Genomic DNA, 18,304 nt, shown 5'->3' on the forward strand with positions numbered 1-18,304 from the left:
TTTGGTACTGGCTTTAACTGCGGAAATGCCTACTTACATGATCAACGGTCGACACTAAATTCATTTGTCAAACAATAGCATCGCCCGGCCTATACTGATCCCCAGCGTGATGATATGCACATAGAAAATGCAACTAATTAAGGATTCTGTAGGAAAAGTGAGATCATCATGCACGGTATGATGATGTTTCTTACGTGCGTGTTTATATATCTTGAAGACGGAATTAATTGCTCGATTATCAAACCAACCGAAAGTTAGTTCCCAATTGTGCCTTTATCAGAAGCTAGCCGCGCGCGGAGAGTATTTAAGTCCTTTATATAAATTGAATTCAATTCCACATGAGAATAGAAGTAGTCTTCATTTATTATTATCAAATGCTTCATTTATTATTCTATTACTATCCCATTTATTAATGTTGTAAATGTATACTATAAATAATTATGTATACCACATGGGGAAGAGCGTTATGAAGCACGCACAGATCAAGGGCGGATTGCTTCGAATCTAATACTCTGAAAGTATGAAAACCAACAACCAGCATAGAAGCAGCTTCCCCACCCCCAATACGTTGAAATCTGAAAAAATAAGTAATAATTTCTTTCGATCTGGGGTTTCATTACCTCAAAGTCCAAACCCTAGCTAGCAAGTTTTACCATTATTTTAAATAGTTGTGAATAAGTAATTAACTATATATATATATATAAATGCCACGGTCATTTCCATAGAGTTTGTGTGTATGTATAGATTGCATATGTATGTGTATATATGATATATAAATATATAAAGTCGATGTGGCCATATCGATCCAGATAAAATATCACATGATGAATCTATTTAATAGGCCAGATCGAGCACGTCGATCGTTTTCCCTTATATTAATTACTCGGGCTTGATTATTTTACAATTAGAAACACTATTTTCTTAACTTTACACGTACGTCGGAAAAAGAAGAAAGAAGAAAAGACCCGACGTTTGTTCATGCAGTGTAGAGAATTCTGGCTGGTGAAGAATGAAAGCAATAGTACTAGTTCAACATACAGCAATATTTGATTTATGTTGAAAATTAATAATTACATATATTTATGCAAACGCCTCATATGTATGTGTGTGTGTGCACTATATATATATCATTCCTTTTATTTTGTTTGGTATTGTTGACAGAGAGACAGATTTTAAGAGGAAGAATATAAACAAGTCAACAATTCCAGCTAATAAATAAAAGATGTTGAAGACGGTAACATATATATCATATTCGCGTTCGGATAAATACCTGCATTAGGTAAAGAAATCATGTGGTGACTAGGAAAAGAAAAGTGGGACAGTGCCATGTGGCAGCAGTGCCCAAGGGCAGAAACTAGAAAGCACAGCCAATTGATCAATTACCGTATAAAAAGGGTGACACTAGGGAAGGAGATCAGACTGAGACGGAAAGGAAGCAAACTAGAGACGTAGAAGGTGTGCTGTTTCGAGGAAATATTAATGACGAGGTGTATGGTGGCAGATGCACATTGAAGGAGATCAATAAAAGGGGTTCTTTCAGTTGGGTAGGTCGGGTTTTTATAATGCCTTCAAGCCTGTTCTCCTACTCTTAATTTCTTTTCTTCAAGGTTTGCCATTCCGAAGAACAAAATTCAAATACTGTACCTCTGTGTATGAATGCAATGAAAGCAATGATGATCTTGATGCTGAGGGTCCAATGGGCTCTGTGCATCGTTTAATTAACCTCCACCCACCACCCCTCCTTGCCATTAAGACAGAGAGAGAGATCTAGAGAGAGAGAGAGGCTCCCTTGATACAAGTCATTTTCCTTGTGTATTTTCTTGTTTGCTTTGGTGTTTGGGTTTAGTTATTTGAAGGAAAACTAAGATCTTCTTTGTGCTTTTGTTTTGCTAGTAATGGCGTTCTAGTTGTCCCCAGTTTCTTTCTTGGCACTGAATTAGAGATGGATATTGCTGGAAGGAAGAGAGGATTTTCACTACTTCCTGCTCTCCTGCCATTCTTCTTAACCCTCTTTCTTGGAAGATATCCGGTCGTTTCAGGCCTAAATTATACAATGTATAAGCAAGTGAGTAGCTTGAGACTTGAACGGATAAAGAGGCATTTGGACAAGATTAACAAGCCTGCTGTCATGACGATAGAGGTATACATGCGTTTTTTCTCTTCAGAAGATCATTTATCATTGTCCGTATATTTTCATTGAATTTCATCTGTTCTTTCGTCATTTGATGTCATCTTTTGACTTCCCTGCAGAGCCCAGATGGAGATATCGTTGATTGCGTCCATAAAAGAAAACAGCCAGCTTTAGATCATCCGCTTTTAAAGAACCACAAGATCCAGGTAGAAAAAACTGAAAAGATACTACTTCTCTAACTTTTCCTTTCTTCTATCTTCTTCGTTTTCCTTTTATGGGGTATAGGGGTCTGAAAATGGGTATTTTCTTAAATTAAACATCCCGCATATACATCAATGAGGCCTATTCATGTTGCATGCGTGAATGGAACAGAGACATCCTTCAGAGATGCCAAAAGTGAGAATGGGGAAAGAAGATGATCAAGGAGAGAACAACAGTAGTAGTACTGCCAATGAAGGAGTAAGAGGTGCGTGGCAACTGTGGCATCGAAACGGGACACGATGTCCAAAGGGAACAATTCCCATACGGCGAAGCACAGCCGCTGATGTGTTGAGGGCCAAGTCTTTGTTTCACTTTGGGAAGAAACAGCGTAGGGTTCCTCTTATTAGCCGAAGTACCGATGCACCGGATGTAGTCAGCGGCAATGGCCATGAGGTACGTATGCCATGATCATGATCCCGATCACGATATTTCCTCCCAATTTTTGCCTCCATTAATATTGGTAATGTGTATAATGTGCATGTCGTGTATAATCATGATGATTAATGACCATTTTTTTCGTAACGGCACACATGACAATTAGGAGGCAGTAGAAGCCGAAGTAGGAAAGAAAACATTTATCTATAAGGGTTCATTTGGTTCTCTTCAGGTTAAGAATTCCCGTTCAAGTTATTAAAAACCATGGCCTCGAAGTTTCAAAGAGCTTTATATATAATATGTATTGCGCGCCTTTAATTTGTTATATAAATTCTAGTTAAGGGTTCAGATCTAGTACTGCTGCATTAAAAGTGAGGAAATTTAAAAAAGGGTTATATATATATATATATATATAATGGGTTTCTCACTTGAAATGGATTAAACAATTTAATAATAAAATGTGCTCTTTATCATCAATGGCAAATAAGAAATCCTCTTACTACAAAAAAATTAGACAAAAGTAATTTTACAAATTGATATGGTTCGTCAAATTGTAAACGAGTATTAATGTTACTCATCATCTCAATTTTCATCATCTTCTTATCATTCAATAATATGGCATGCATTAGATGATTGGATCGAGATTATTTGTTATATTTTATTTATAAACCTATTATCTAATTTCATATCATGAGATTATGAGAGAATAATGAGAAAATGGACAGTAAATATATTTTTCAGATCTAATAGATCAAATGAAGTTATATCAACAGAATGTGTAAAGAATAATGTGACAAGCATTCACTGATGTAATTAGTCTAAATAGTTATTTTATATTAAATAATATTTTAATTAATTATATTAATTAAGTATAAAAAATATATAAAAATATCTGTAGATAGAATTTTTATTTTTTAAAATAATAGACATTTAAAATCGTACTTTTTTTTCTTTTATCCATCTTCGTACTGCTTTTTCTCTGCAGTGACGTCGATATCAAATGAGTTCCAAATGCAGTGAATATCAAGATTTAATCATTTTGATTACCAATAAAACAAAATTGTTAATCATTTAGTACAATGCACATTTATAGCATGCAATAGCCTACACCGGAGCATCGCAAGAACTGTACGGAGCTAGGGCGACAATTAACGTGTGGGACCCAACAATCCAAGTGGTCAATGAGTTCAGCCTCTCCCAAGTTTGGATTCTTTCGGGATCATTTGACGGCTCAGATCTCAACAGCATAGAAGCTGGTTGGCAGGTACTTATTTCCATTTCCTCTCCTGCCACACACACTGTCCAATGCTTAATTTCTTCCTAGAAAAATATATTATTATTTTTAATTATCTTAAAAAATTAAAAATTATATTTACTAAATAATGCATTGAATTAGAATATTCGGAGATAACTCAAGTCAAATAAATTCAAATTTGAAAATAGAAGTGAAAAATTATGTGCATGAATAAATAATAAATATTTGAAAATAGAGAGGGTGGTGTTAGTGTGATGGCTAACTTTGATTGGGCATGTTTACTGGTATAAATTTTTATTTTTATTTTTTTATATTTTTTAACATATTTAAAAATTTTTTAAAAATACATAAATATATTAAATGTCACTTCATTAATTATTAAATAAAGAAATTTTTTTTAAAAAAAATAAATACAAAAGTTGACAAAATGAGGGGACAAATGAAGCGGCATATTAATATTTTTTTAAAAGAAAATACATCATTTATTATAGATAATGAAAGAGAGAAATTCTGGAAATTGTTTTTTATTTGTTTTTTTTTTTTCAATATCAACAGTGAAAAAAGGTACTAGCGTAAACTTTCCTAAATTTTGGTTATTCTACTAGTCAGGTCAGTCCGGAGCTTTATGGTGACAGCAGGCCTAGATTGTTCACCTACTGGACGGTGAGAAGTCTCTCTATCACCGATATTTCAACTTATTACTTTCACTTTCATGTTTGGATACGCAATTTTTTATTTTCTTATAACTGATTTAACTGATAAAAACTTTAATAATACTTTAGAAATAATGATATTTGTATACAAATATCATTATACATTATTAGCGTTATATATCTATGCTCATATCTTAAGCAAGTTGAAATCATGGACGACAATATCAAAGACAGTTTTTTAGGGTTAACTTAAGAAACATGATGACAAATGAGATCATTAGACCATATCTATTAGACGTTATTATGAAAAAAGTGTGTGTTTTTAACGTTTTATTTAAAAAAAAAAAAAAAATCAACTTTTGCACTAAGGGCAGGGGGACGCATAGTAGCATCATCCATATTGTAAATGAACAATTCAATTCAATGAAGCAATACCATGCACTAACACATGCTGGTTAATTTTCATCATTTGGTTCTATAAAACAGTCAGATTCGTATCAGGCAACGGGGTGCTACAACCTTCTTTGTGCAGGATTTGTGCAAACCAATAGTAAGATAGCCATCGGAGCAGCCATTTCTCCGGTCTCATCATTCTTAGGCAACCAATTTGACATTAGCATCCTCATTTGGAAGGTATACATGCAAATTTATCGTTGAATATCCTATAGAACAAGGTTCAAGTACTGTTCAAGTCTACCAATCTTTTAAGATATTATATAAACCGTTTGTATCTCCGTGACCTTCTCTTGATGTGTTTCTCTTCTTTAATGTTATAACTAGGACCCAAAAGTTGGAAATTGGTGGATGAGCTTTGCGGACAATACATTGGTGGGATATTGGCCGGCAGAGATATTTACGCACTTAGCTGACCGTGCGACAATGGTGGAGTGGGGCGGTGAGGTGGTGAACACACGGGCGAACGGCGAGCACACCTCCACCCAAATGGGCTCAGGCCACTTTGCCGATGAAGGGTTCGGGAAAGCAAGCTATTTCAGGAACCTAGAGATCGTGGACGCCGATAATAGTCTCAGCTCAGTCCAAGATATCACAACCCTAGCTGAGAATACCAATTGTTACAACATCAAGAGCTCCTATAACAACCAGTGGGGTACATACTTCTACTATGGGGGCCCAGGGAACAATCCCCAGTGCCAATAATTAATGATCACCACCAACCACAGGCCCATCATCATTGTGATCATCACAACAAATGAACTAGGTTGACGTGCGTAACAGCTTTATTGCCAAATTCTTTAACTTGTAATTACGTAGTTTATATCCTTTTGCTGCTACTACCACATTTTTTAATGTTCAATGGTGTACTATTAATATGAATAACTAACTAAGCAATGCATAGTCGGCTTGAAGAAGCAGTACTACTATTTGGATAAGCACTGTTTATTTCAATGTTTAGTTAATAAAAAATTATATTTAGAGTTTTAGGATGTGCAAGTTACGCACACTCATTTTAAAAATAATAAAAATAAGTTTGTAATTATGAGACTCTATGAAAAAATTATTTTTTTAACAATGAGTCTAACTCTTTTCCAAAGAGATTTGTATATTATATATAATTCTATCTAACATTACTTATCTTTACCTGGGATAATAGACTGGTACAACACAATGATGAATGGTTGCCTCTTTACTCCTAACTCCTTCCAATATTTCAATTGAATCTGCACCAAATTATTCATTCTGGGGGTAATGAAAATGATGGCACTCTCTTGATATAATATACTATGAGATCAATAATATTAATGCTCCAATCGACTAAGAGTAATGCTACGATATACCATTCATCATGTGTTGTACCAGTTTTTACCATCCATGTAAAATATTTAATATAATTTATTTGTAAGTTTATTTATTGATGCATTAAATTCATTATTGATGTGGAAGTTAACTATATCAGTTACAATAATAATAATAATAATAATAATAATAATAATAGTATTAATATTTAGAATTTGAATTTTTTTTTTTTTTTTTTTTTATGATTGTTCTTGTCTTCTAGTCGGTCACGAGGCATTTGACTCGTAAGTAATAGGGTTGAAAGCTGAAGGTATTGGTGCGATTTAGGTCCAAAACTAAAACCGCATTAACAAGGAGAAAATGTATTGTTGCCCAGATGACTAACACAAGAGGGGGAGTGAATTAAGTTATATTTGAGAAATTAACAATTATAAATCAAATATACAATATAAAATATAAATAAAATACGAAGCAGCAATAAATATAAAAAGTAAGGGTAAGAGAGAAGCAAATTCAGTACGTTAACGAGGTTCGGCCCCACTGCCTACGTCCTCACTTTAAGCTATCCATTGAGAATCCTCAAATTCACTATTTAACCTCCTTCAGGTAGAGATAAAAACCTATTAGACCTTTGAACAACACCGCTACAAACGATCTATGTAGAACATCGTCTACACTTGCAATCACTTTATACGTAATGATTCAACTATTCTTTGTATAGAACACGCTCTACCCATACAAGGGTTATATACATCCTTTTACTGATACAAGAGCTGATAGTGAGTAGGTTATCAGAAAATACTCATCAATGAGTAAAATAAAAACAATACAGCGTAAACTATATCTCTCTTAAAATGAACAATGATTAAGGTTCAATGTTTAGAAAATAGAGAATAAAAGATTTGAATGAATGTTGTATGTAATTAGTGATGTAAATGTGAAACTCTCAAATGATCTATTTATAGGCATATGAGATTTCATATTCAAGTTTAAAAAGATTCACATGTTAAAGACAATATCATTTACTTTTCAAAAATTTCAAACCTAATCTTTTTACTTTTTGCATATGACAAAATAAGTAAACTTTACTTTTCAAAATTTTCAAACAAAATCATTTACCTTTTGCATAAGTCAAAAATAACATAAATCACTTTTGAAAATATTCAAATAAAGCATACACATGTGAAAGATGACAATCAATCATCTTTAATATTTTCAAAATTTTCAAATAAAATCATTTACCTTTTATATAAGTCAAAAAAAGTATCAATCACTTTTGAAAATATTCAAATAAAGCATGCACATGTGAAAGATGACAATCAATCATCTTTCAAAATTTTCAAAATATTCATGCACATGTAGAAAATGCATTTTAATGTTTTATGATAAAATATTAATTTTGAGTCTTAATCTTAATTTCGAATTTTTAAAAGATTTATAACATTACTCTATGATTTTAATGTGAATTTGTTCCATTCTTGCTCATGCTTAGTTCCTTGATGTACTTGATTCTATTGTATAGATAACTTGAGTTTAAAACTCCTTTGGGTTCAACAATATACTATTCTCGACTGAAATTGACTGATAGGGAGAAAAAGAATCGACTGAAATCCGATGGTCGGTACTGATTGGTTCGACGGTTTGGTAATCGGTTTTCCATCACCACCGATTCACCAGACACCAACAAATTCATAAAATAAAGTTACAAAACCATTAGAGCTCGTTTATATAGTGAGATGAAATTAGATGGTTTTAGATGAAAGTTGAAAGTTAAATAAAATATTGTTAAAATATTATTTTTTAATATTATTATTGTTTTAGGATTTGAAAAAGTTGAATTGTTTATTATATTTTATGTAGAAATTTAAAAAAGTTATAATGATGAGATTAGATGAGATGAGTTCATATAATTTTAGTATCCAAGCGGGTTTTGGTATATATCAACACAATAAAACACTTGAAGTCCCAGATTTTTCCATGGCTGACAAGATGGGAGAGCTCAACGAAATGAGTGATGAAAAATAGGAGGGGAGAGAGGTTAATGCCTAACCAAGGAGAGCTACGCTATGTGAGAGAGAGGGCAAGATAGATGCTGTTGGTTATTGGAGGGAGAGGTTGCACAACATGAGAGAGAAGAGACTCACAATAGCTATGATTGTGCATGAGAGTTGAGAGAGAGTCTAAGAACCCTAAAACCAAATAGCGGTAGGGAGAAGAAGGAGAGGGGGGGGGGGGGGTGAGAGTATTAAATCCTAGAGCCAAACAATGCCGTTTTGTGTAATAAATCAAACGGCGTCATTTCATTTTAATTTTTTTTGTAAACGATAGTTGTAAAACGATACATTTTCACTTATTTATGTAAAAAGATGTTGTTTTACATAAGAGATATATATAATATATATAATCAGCCGGGTTGGCGATTTGGGTTTGGTTCAAACCGGGACTGAATCGGTTAGCATTAGTTTCATTAAATTTATATTGCCGGTAGACCAATTCTTTGCAAGTTTCAACTGGTTCTGAATCCCGACAGCCAGTCCCCATCGGCTGTGGCCGGTCCCGTCAAGTTCTGTACAGCCCTAGTAAATATTATTATATATAGACTCTCATCCAAATTTGAGTAGTTATATCGGGAATGAAGAAGAAATAGAGCTCATGTATGTGTTGACAGCGAATGAACTACCACGCAACTATAGGCTGCAGATCAACTGATCAAGTGATCTGTCCTTCTTCAGCTGATCAGTCCAGCAAAACCAATGACCATCCGATAGAGAGAGCTTGACACAAAGGTTCCCTTTTTTTAAGATCCGGCCGGCCAGTGATTTTTCTTTTTTTTTTTTTTTTTTTTTTTGGTATGGAAATTAGTCTTTAATACGAAGTAGTATAGTGAAAATAATGCATTGATCTTGAGTTGAAAAAAAAAAAAAAAAAAGAAACAAACAAATTAACAAACTCACATTTTTTAAAGGATTATATTCATTTTTACTAGCCTTTAGAAATGAAATCCAAAACCTTGTTGTTATGTCAGGTTGAAGAACCGTGATGCATGAGACTAGTCTCGAGAAGGCCTAATTTTTTTTTATTTTTAAATATATATTTTTTATAAAAGAGTTTATAATATTATGAAAAAAAATATTCTTTTAATCATTAAAAAGAAAGAAAGAAAGAAGGAAGAATAAGAAGAAGATGAGACCCAATTCGGGACCCATTATTCGGTGAATTTAGCTTTTCTCTAGGTTGAAACACTGCTGTCTATAATGATGTTGACGAACACACTTGCTGTAGGGGATGCGACGGTTAATTTGTATTACCTACAGAGTAGAGAGCCGAGAGACAAGACAGCTTTTCATGTTTGTTTGGTCAATGCGTTAACAAATTCATCGCATGTCTTATCAGCTTACTGTTTTGAAGCCAAAACTTTTAGCAAAAGGGAACTTTAATATTGAACTTATTTCACTCTTAATATATTTTTTATTTTATCTTTTAAAATATATGATGTTTACAATTACTATATACAAACATGTAAAAATCGAGATATCAAGATGCTGATAATACCGATCATGTATTTTATCACTAAATGTTAAGTGTGTGGATATACAACATGTGTATAACAAAAATAACGTAGCAGGTAATAAAAGTCTTTTAACTAAGTATCAAAATTTATTTAAATACAAGCTCGCTTAAAAACAAACGTATTAAAAATATTACAAATAATCAGTAAAAATACAATATAAATCAAAAGAAACAAATAAAAGCAGGAAATAAATCACAATTCACGAGTGATCCCCGATCACTCCTCCAGCAAAGACATCTCTTTGGGCTTAGTCTCCTCGTCCTTTGCATCAAAATCTATGGTACCAAAGACGGTACTGCAGGTAAGTAATAATCAAAACAACCCATAAGATAAAAATATATTAAGGTAACAACAATGTGCATGAACATGATGCCATATGTAGGGATGAAAACCGACCCATTTAATGCGGTTTTTGGTAAAAGCTGCCGCCGATCGATGAGAGGGAAAACAGCAGAGCAACCGACCTTAACCGATCGACTGTGAGGAGAATAACAGGCCGTATCGACTTCGGCGGTTCACGGTCAGTTCTCAGTTCCCCTCTGCTAGCTTCATACGTCTGAGAAAGTAGAGAGAGAGAGTTGTAGAGGAGAGAAAGAGAGGGTTAGAAACAGAATCGAAACGGGGGGAAAAAGAAGACAATATAATATCTAAACAATCAACGCTGTTCGATTTATTTTTTTTCGCACCTTATAGACAAAACGATACCGTTTCGTTTAATAACAAATTGCGTCGTTTAATTTGTGTCTAAAACACAAATGTAAGAGTAAAACGACGTCATTCCTCTTAAACTTAAGTGGAACGGAGTCGTTTCATATTGATATAATTTTTTTTTAAAAAAAGGTATTATTACATTGGTCGGTTTAGCAGTTTAAGCCAGCCTCAAACCGCGATCGAACTGACAACAATTGGTTTTGTTAAAACTTTGCCACCCGCCGACAGGTTCCTTGGAGGTTTCGGCTAGTTCTGGCCTTTGGTAGCCGGTCTGAGTTGGTCACGGTCGGTTTCACGATTTCTTGTATAACCCTAGCCATATGCATGATATCCGAAAATAATCATTTCCTAAAAATAAACATTTTTCTAACTCACGTCAAAAATCACATTTGACTCAAAACATTTCCTTTAAAACCTTTCCTCGTCATTTTTCTAGAAAATGGCCCAAAATCCAATCTCAAATCAATAGCTAATATCCATATGCACTATGATCTCCCCTAGAGACCATTTCCACACCCTAGATCCTATGCCACACCATAGGTAATGACTACGTATATGACATCTACACGAGCGATACCCAGTTCCACACCCAACGCGTACGTAGCCAAGCATCTTATAACCCCCGCCAGCAGAGGGGCCACGGAGTCGACACGAGAGCGTTACCATACTGTCTGATCCTGTTGTTATCCAACGACACCATAGGGGACATCATTCAGTATATTGTGCTCCCGAGTGACTAGAGGAGTTCCACCGAGATAATACCCCATTTCAGCTTAGGGTCGTGATACGCACGCACCCAAAAATCTATTTTATATGTGAAAACTAAGTTTTCAATATCCAACACATATACATGCATGCACTATGCAATGCAAATGACAAGTTACGAATATATCCAATAAATTCAAACATCAACCAATGTACAAATAATTTCGTTCTCCAATCCATCCGATAATCGAACTTCTCGAACTCAGTCCGGCACAACCAATCAACATAGTGTATTGTTAAAACAATAATATATTTAAATCTTAAATAAGATTTGGAAAATATTTACAATGCTATAAAATAATTTTTCAAGGATCATGGAGATGCAAAAAATGACGACAAAGTAATGTAACAGTGCAAAATACACTGTGGCCATGGTTCATAAAATACCTACTTTTTAATGTGGACAAATTAAAATTTGGAATTGATACGGAAGGGCTTAGAGATATTGGTGAAGTTAATGGAAGTGAGGGTTGGCCGTGGGTGCCGGTGGAAGTCAAAAATGGCCAAAACGGAGTTTAGCTCGTGGTAATTGCTCCAGCGATAGATCAGAGTTGGAAATGAGTGGATTAGGTCGGTTTTGAACTCAAGATTTCAAGTTTCGTATAATTATATATCTACACACGGATTTTGATTATAATAAATGAATTCAAATAATAATGGAGTGTTAAACTCAAGTTGTCTATACAATGAAGTCAAGTACATCAAGAAACCAAGCATAAACAAGAAAGTAACAAGTTCACATTAAAGTTAAAGAGTAATGTTGTAAATCTCTTAAAAATTTGAAATTAGGATTAAGATTCAAAATTAATATTTTATCATAACGCATTAAAATACATTTTCCATATGTGCATGAATATTTTGAAAATTTTGAAAGATGATTGATTGTCATCTTTCACGTGTGCATGACATGATTAAATGTTTGAATTTTAAAAATATTAAAGATGATTGATTGTCATCTTTCGTATGTGCATGCTTTATTTGAATATTTTCAAAAGTGATTGATGCTCTTTTTTGACTTATGCAAAAGGCAGATGATTTTGTTTGAAAACTTTGAAAATATTAAAGATAATTAATTGTCATCTTTCACATGTGTGTACTTTATTTGAATATTTTCAAAAGTGATTGATTTTCTTTTTTGACTTATGTAAAAGGTAGATGATTTTGTTTGAAAATTTTGAAAAGTAAAGTGTGTTCCTTTTGTCATATGCGAAAAGTAAAAAGATTATGTTTGAAATTTTTGAAAAGTGAATGATGTTGTCTTTGACAAATGAAAAAGAAGAAACTTTTATTTGAATTTTTTGAAAAGTTAATGATGTTGTCTTTAACATGTAAATCTTTTCAAATTTGAATATGAAGTCTCATATGCCTATAAATGGATCATTTGAGAACTTCAAATTCACAACACCAAGTGCATATAACATTCATTCAAAACTTTTATTCTTTCTTCTTTAAGCATTGAGCTTTAAACCTTGTTCATTTTAAGAGAGATATAATTTGCACTGTATTGTTCTTATTTCACTCATTGAGGAGTGTTTTCTGATAACCTACCCACTATCAGCTCTTGTATCAGTAAAAGGGTGTGTACAACTCTTGTGCATATAGAAAATGTTCTACATAAGGAATAGTTGAATCACCATGTGTAAGGTCATTACAAGTGTATAGAGTGTTCTACACGGATCCTTTGTAGCGGTGTTGTTCAAAAGTATAATAGATTTATATCTCCACCTGAAAGAGGTTGAATAGTGAATTTAGAGATCTTCAAGGGATAGCTTGAGGCGAGAACGTAGGTAATGAGACCAAACCTCGTTAACATACTAAGTTTGCTTCTCTCTTACTCTTACTCTTTATATTTATTGCTGATTCATATTTTGTTTATATTTTATATTGTGTTTGATTTATAATTTTTAATTTTTAAATACAACTCAATTCACGCATTCTCTTGTCTTAGTCATCTGGGCAACAATCGGCAATGGGTCGATAATAAAATGGTAAAGAAATAGTTGCCGGAGGTGGAGCGACTGTAACGAAACGGCTCAAAAGCCGTGTGGCTTGGAGGAGCTTGTGTGACTTAACGGTGGCACTGGAAATTGGTGGGGGTGTGCGCTGGTCGGTGGGGAATTAGGTGGGAAGGCCCGTGAGGGCCACGCCAGTGAGCCACGGCTGGCTGGGGCAAAAGAAGGAAATGGCGTGGAGAGGGAGACAGGGGTGCCATGCGCGGGGAGAGAGAAGAGCAGGGGAGAAAAGAAAAAAAAGAAGAAACAAAGAAGAAGAAAAAGATAAAAGAAAAATAGGAGGAAAAAGAAAAAGGGGAAAAGAAAAATGAAGGAAAAGAAATAAGATCCAATCGTCAAAACTTAGGTCACTAAATTGATCCAATGAAAATTATTTTTAAAACAACAAGTTAAATAAAATAATTCAAATGCAGTGATTAAATAAAATAAAATAATAAAATCTAAAAACACAATAAATTTTAAAGCCCAAAAATAACTAATTTAAATTAAAAAGAAATTAAAAGATAATATAATAATAAATAGCAAGAAAGCACGTTAAAATAATTTCACCACTTAAAACTCATAAAATAATATTACAAAAATCACCTTTAATTTAAAATAAGAAAATCATTAATTATAATAATTTAAATAAAATCACTCAATAAAAATACACGTAAAATGGAGATATCACAAAATATATCATTAATATTTTTTTTTATTTTATATACTAATTTTTATAATATATCATCCATTAAATTATTTATTTTTCCTTCATATCTTTTAAATATTATATTTTTTAATATTTTTCTTTTAATGAAAAATCAATAGCGCAAGAGAAAAACTAATTTAAAATATTTACAATGATGAATAGGTTTATTATTAAAATAAATGATTTTCTCATGTAGATTTTAGATTTATATATAATTTTTTAAAGAAAATGCACAAAAATTATATATTTTAAAATCACAAATATTATTTCTCCAATTTAAAAATTTTAAAATCCTACAATTTTACTAGATTGAAAGACACTGGAAATACTTTGTATACACGAATTTTATATTGAAAACTGTACTAGAGTAGTGGTTCCTAAGTTTTAATGAGATCATCACAGTCAATTTGAGGTACATAATAATGTTCGAGGAAAAATGATAATTTCATATCATAGATATTTAGGGGATATTTGGAGAATGAGATGAGATAAAAATTTTATGAATAGTAATAAAATAGTTTGTAAATAGTAGTAAAATAGTTTGAGTTCTTACTGGTTTTTGAAAAAGGTGGAAGAGTTGAAAAAAATATTATAAAATTAAAATATTGTTATAATAAAATTTTTTGATATTTTGTTTTGAAATTTTAAAAAGTTGTATTATTTTTTATATTTTGTTTGAAAGTTTGGAAATATTATAATGATTAAATGAAGATTTATAATTGAAAAATATTTGTGTTAGAATGATATTGGAAAAGAAAATTAGGAGAAATTTTGATATGAGATGAATTTCCTAAACAAGCCCTACTCTTACGAAACTTATGAAATTTAAGCTCGTTGGGCGGAAGCATATGGCATTGTGAGATTAGATGAGTATAATTGATGATGATTTGTTCTGAGATTGGTGAAGAATAGACATTTCATGTTAACGATACATAGAGCTGTATGGCCGAGTGCTTGATCTTGGTGATAAAAGAAGAAATTTATCCAGACTTGTTATAATTGCGCGCACTTGGATCAAGTGTTTGTATAAAACAAAAGAAAGTTCAATTGGCCTCACGAATTACGATATTTGCGATTAGGGATTTATATTCGGCCCAGGAAATATCTCTTGGCCCATGAATTGATAGGGTATTGGGCCTTGGACTAGGCCATCGGAGATGTGATTTGAGTAATAAGTTAATCGGCCATGGACTATACCATTAAAGAGAAGCTTGACTGATAAGTTTTTGGGCCTTTGAATGCGGTATTCGGTTTTTTTGTTTTCGCTAAAGTTACTAAATGAGCTTTGAATAAAGATTATCAATAGCAATTCTATCAATCTAAGCTAAATTAAAGATACAAGGTCTTAGAAGATACCAGTGATAATGTCGGCTTCCTCGATCTTTGGAGCGTTAGCACCAACATCACCTGGCATTATAGTGTATACTTCGGCTTGGATATGGGCCTTGGCATCGGCTTGTTGTCACCATTATTACTAGCTCCATTGCTCTGGGTTACATTGGAACACTCTTTGATCACATGCTCGAGCTTTCTGCATCTAAAGTAGACTTCATAACCATAATGGCATTCTTTGGCATAAAGCTTGTGAAATTTTTCACAATACGAGTTGGAGGACCGCATCTATCTTCCAATCACTATCCCTTTGCCTTTGCCTAGACTAGTAAATCTCAGCAGTTCCACATACAGCAAACGACATGACCCTTTTCCGTTCAAAATTTATCTAAGCAGCCAAGCCTCTCTGTTCAGGCTTCAACTTCTGAAATGGCAGCCCCATTTACCAATTTTTGGTAATTATCGATTCTAAAACATGCCACTTGACTGCGGATTCTAAGTTGTAGTCCTCCCTGGAACTTCTATGCATGCATCCTGTTAGTGGAAATTAGGTGAGGTGCAAACCTCCCTAATTCCACAAATTTGGTAGCATGTTGTTCCACAGTCATGTTGCCTTGTACCAACGACACGAACTCTTGGGCCTTTTGTTACTTTACAAAATTTGGAAAGAATCTGTTATTGAAATCTTCTAGGAACCTTCCCCAAGTCAAAGCTGCTAGGGTTCCTAACTCCCTTTCTAGAAGCTGCCTTCTTATATCCTACCATATGTAGGCTTCTCCTTGAACAATACCTTCTAGTCTTCTGTGCAATCAAAAATCTTGAATGTTCGCTCGAGATCAATTATCCTCTTGTCTGCCCTCATGGGCCCTTCATTACCAAAATAGTTCGTCAATTTATGATTTGGTGGGAAGAGAATTGTAACGATACATTAGAAACTTTTCGTAGGGACAACTCCTAACTTCTGGTCTTGGCACGTGCACTTGCTACTGTTGCTGTTATCTGAGCATGGTCGTCAATAGACTTAGAGCTTTCACTAATCCTTGCCCTTCGTCCATTAGACGATTCTATTCCAACGATTGTTAAATTCACTAAGATTTCTAGGTACTCAATCACGTGTCATGTGTTACTTCGTAAAACACATGTTTACATTTATTAGTTTCTCGTACTAACCCTTATACTTTGCAAAATTCAAGTCTAATAAAATATTAAAATTTTAATCATGTACTCTGGTACAATTCCTAAGGACGTATGGTTTTGACCCAAAGATGTATTGTTCAAATATCACCTTGTGATGCCCTCCAACTACCTCTTGGGATTTAATGAAGCTTGATATGCCATGTTACAGTATGCCATCTGTTACATATACATCATGTCACGTAATATTTTCTATTACATGTTATTTCATATTATAAAATATTTTCTGTTACATGTTATACCATATTATGAAATATTATCTGTTACATATTATGTCATCCTACGAAATGTTTTCTATTTCAAAGTATGTTATGTCTTTCGTCTCACATTCATGCCATGTTACGTTACACTAGGGCTTCTGTCCCTTCGCTTCATGTCACGTTCCATCTCGAGTACAATTTGTGTATCTTGGGAACAACTTTTTAAATCATGTCAAGTCTATTTACATCTATCACGACTCTAAGTACTAGCATGGGGTAATATCTTAGTGAAACTCTTTTGTTTAAACTGGAGTGTCTAAACTAATGTGAAATTCTAATTTTTCTTGGCTCAATCAATTCTTGGCTCAATCAAATTTCCAAGGTTTATAGGGTTAGATAATGATATCATAACATGAATTTGAGGAATGAATAGCATGTGAAAGTAATTTAATTAAATGATTAAACACTATGCTAGAAATCAGTTCAAATAGGATTTGGAGGCCAAATTTAGGGTTTGGGAAAACCGTTTATGGTTAAAGTTTCAACTAAGCATTTGGGGTTTCATTTGGATTCCAACCATTTAGGGTTTCACAAGGTTGAAATCCTCTTTGGTTTGGCACAATTTGGATGGTGGATTGAATAAGGTTTTACTTAGGTGGTATAATCTCACACCTTGATTTCCTTCATATTTCCATCTCATGTTCCTCTTGGTGTCAAGTATCCAATACTATTCATCAAGTGTGGCTAAGATCTTGTCATATGTCCAAATAAAACTTTTCTAACCTAATTTGGACATTCTACACTGTGATTGTAAAAGCACTACACTTGGTGTTACTATTGGAGTTACTATTCACTCCCAGGAAAAATGAAAATAAACTTTGCAGGGTAAAAATCTAAACTTACACACTAAACTAAATGTGCATTTAACCCCAAAGTGCCTTGAAATAAACAAAGCACATTTTCGAACAAGCGTTTTATTCGAAAACTGAAAATGAGATTATTGCGCCATAAAATCATAGATAATTAACTGCGCCTAATGACACAAAACTTATTGTATTTTAACACTTATAGCTATCTTAAATAAATGAAATAGCACTTCTGACACTATAGTGAGTAGTAATACTGACTATGCTGACAGATTAAAACCCATGCGATTAGTCAATTCGTGAAAACTTACGGGATTTTTATGAGGTTCCTAAAGTTAATAGAAATTTCACTATTCAATTTCTAGTGGGCTGTTACACCAAGTTTCCAAATAAAATTTCCCTAACCTAATTTGGACATTCTGCACTGTGATTTTGAAAATATTGCTATTAGGTGCTACTATCGAGGCTAGTACTATTCACTCTGAAAAAGTAAAAAAGAAACTTTGCATTTTAAAATCCTAGATAAATCATACTA

At 33.3% G+C, this 18,304-nt stretch overlaps 1 protein-coding gene across 2 annotated transcripts; it reads left to right on the forward strand.

Annotated features, from left to right (window-relative positions):
• The first annotated feature begins 1,396 nt into the window (after window positions 1-1,396).
• Window positions 1,397-6,066, forward strand: LOC122317929. 2 transcript variants are annotated; one of them, XM_043135011.1, is made up of 8 exons: window positions 1,397-1,544; window positions 1,894-2,140; window positions 2,251-2,337; window positions 2,504-2,785; window positions 3,861-4,031; window positions 4,632-4,685; window positions 5,162-5,308; window positions 5,456-6,066. In XM_043135011.1, the coding sequence occupies exons 2-8, from the start codon at window positions 1,943-1,945 to the stop codon at window positions 5,831-5,833; spliced, it is 1,317 nt and encodes a 438-aa protein (XP_042990945.1). In that variant the 5' UTR covers window positions 1,397-1,544; window positions 1,894-1,942; the 3' UTR covers window positions 5,834-6,066. The 2 variants fall into 2 exon arrangements, with proteins under 2 accessions (XP_042990945.1, XP_042990946.1); XM_043135012.1 differs by lacking the exon at window positions 1,397-1,544 and adding an exon at window positions 1,614-1,798.
• The last annotated feature ends 12,238 nt before the right edge of the window (window positions 6,067-18,304 follow it).

The sequence above is a fragment of the Carya illinoinensis genome, chromosome 8 (genome assembly GCF_018687715.1).
Source record: "Carya illinoinensis cultivar Pawnee chromosome 8, C.illinoinensisPawnee_v1, whole genome shotgun sequence".
Taxonomy (NCBI): Eukaryota; Viridiplantae; Streptophyta; class Magnoliopsida; order Fagales; family Juglandaceae; genus Carya; species Carya illinoinensis.

Excerpts from the sequence above, each read along its gene's own strand:
- LOC122317929 (XM_043135011.1), top strand. The coding sequence starts at position 1,943 with ATGGATATTGCTGGAAGGAAGAGAGGATTTTCACTACTTCCTGCTCTC. Across the intron at positions 2,141-2,250 it reads CTGCTGTCATGACGATAGAG|AGCCCAGATGGAGATATCGT; the intron begins GTATACATGCGT and ends ACTTCCCTGCAG. Across the intron at positions 5,309-5,455 it reads TTAGCATCCTCATTTGGAAG|GACCCAAAAGTTGGAAATTG; the intron begins GTATACATGCAA and ends TGTTATAACTAG.